The sequence below is a fragment of the Grammomys surdaster genome, unplaced genomic scaffold, assembly GCF_004785775.1.
Source record: "Grammomys surdaster isolate TR1022 unplaced genomic scaffold, NIH_TR_1.0 186, whole genome shotgun sequence".
Taxonomy (NCBI): Eukaryota; Metazoa; Chordata; class Mammalia; order Rodentia; family Muridae; genus Grammomys; species Grammomys surdaster.
Window position 1 is genome coordinate 515,484 of NW_021604631.1, and position 1,824 is coordinate 517,307.

General features: G+C 42.5%; 1 protein-coding gene across 1 annotated transcript; it reads left to right on the forward strand.

Moving 5' to 3' along the window:
* Window positions 1-534: 534 nt before the first annotated feature.
* Window positions 535-1,203, forward strand: LOC114622070 (histone H3.3-like). The gene has a single exon (XM_028768424.1). It carries the CDS (start codon window positions 550-552, stop codon window positions 958-960), a length of 411 nt encoding a protein of 136 aa, XP_028624257.1. The 5' UTR covers window positions 535-549; the 3' UTR covers window positions 961-1,203.
* Window positions 1,204-1,824: the final 621 nt, after the last annotated feature.

Consider the following 1,824-nt stretch of genomic DNA (forward strand, 5'->3'; position numbering starts at 1 on the left):
AGAGCTCCATATTTAAATTTTGACTTTCTCCCACTAGAACTGTGTGTAGGTACAGGAATAAGATGCATGCAGAAGAGGAGATGGTTTGGGAACATTGGTACAGTAAATAATTATCACTAGAAGTCAAAGCTGTGATAGGAGGCTGGAGGCCAGGAGAGTAAAAACCCGATGAGCTAACCCTGTGCAAGAAGGCTTTGTGAAACAGTCATTCACTCTTCAGCTACGCTTTCATGGTCAATGCCATGGTTAGCAAGGCACCGAGGGGTATGGTATTAGATAAGACAGGAGCCAGTACAATTTAGCAGTAAAGTGGGGATGGACAGTCGTACTGCATGAATAAGGCAATTTCATATATGATGGACATTATAAGAAAAGTTAAGATGGAATTTAAGAGTAATGGAAAAGAGGAGCCTGAGTAGCTGGTTTAAGAAACTTTTGGGATTGTGTTCGCAGCCTTCGCCGCGCCGCCGCCGCTCTCTAACGCCAGCGCCGCCTCTCGCTTGCCGAGCTCCAGCCGAAGGAGAAGGGGGGTAAGGAGGTGCCCATACCATGGCTCCTACAAAGCAGACTGCCCGCAAATCCACCGGTGGTAAAGCACCCAGGAAACAACTGGCTACAAAAGCCGCTCGCAAGAGTGCGCCCTCTACTGGAGGGGTGAAGAAACCCCATCGTTACAGGCCTGGTACTGTGGCACTCCGTGAAATCAGGCGCTATCAGAAGTCCACTGAACTTCTGATTCGCAAGCTCCCCTTTCAACGTCTGGTGCGAGAAATTGCTCAGGACTTCAAAACAGATCTGCGCTTCCAGAGTGCAGCTATTGGTGCTTTGCAGGAGGCAAGTGAGGCCTATCTGGTTGGCCTTTTTGAAGATACCAACCTGTGTGCTATCCATACCAAACGTGTAACAATTATGCCAAAAGATATCCAGCTAGCTCGCCGCATACGCGGGGAGCGTGCTTAAGAGTCCACTATGAGGGGAAACATTTCATTCTAAAAAAAAAATTTTTTTTCCTCTTCTTCCTGTTATCAGTAGTTCTGAATGTTAGATATTTTTTCCATGGGGTCAAAGGCACCTAAGTATATGATTGCGAGTGGAAACATAGGGGACAGAATCAGGTATTGGCAGTTTCTCCACGTTCATTTGTGTGTGAATTTTTAATATAAATGCAAGATGTAAAGCATTAATGCAAGCAAAATGTTTCAGTGAACACATTTCAACAGTTCAACTTTATAACAATTATAAATAAACCTGTTAAAATTTTCTGGACAATGCCAGCATTTGGATTTTTTTAAAATAAGTAAATTTCTTATTGACGGCAACCAACTGGTGTTTGTAGCATTTTTATCATCCAGTAGATTCCATCCATCACTATACTTTTCTAACTAAGTTGTCCTACATGCAAGTACATGTTTTTAATGTTGTCTGTCTTCTGTGCTGTTCCTGTAAGTTTGCTATTAAAATACATTAAGCTATAAAAAAAAAAAAAAGAAACTTTTGGGTTAAAATTTGAGACCAGGTTTCCTTTCTGCTTCCATAACAATGAGGACTCAGGACTAGGGGAGCCTAGGTTACTATCAGTGAGGTTTGGGATGTATTAATATGTGAGGATGCTCGACTGTATCAGAAAGAGACTACATTTTTCCATATATCTAATCTCATTAATACTTGAATAGGTTGGGGTGAGTGTGAAGGAGCAGTCAGAGCATACGCAATGTGGTAACGATTTCAAAACAAAACAAGCAATGTGACTTTGGGCAACAGAAAGTAAACCAGCTAGGGGAAGGCACAAGGTGCATGTTGAACTTAGAGACAGAAAAGCCAGCC

Bases quoted from the DNA above. Each gene is read 5' to 3' on its own strand.
- LOC114622070 (XM_028768424.1), top strand. From the start codon at position 550: ATGGCTCCTACAAAGCAGACTGCCCGCAAATCCACCGGTGGTAAAGCA.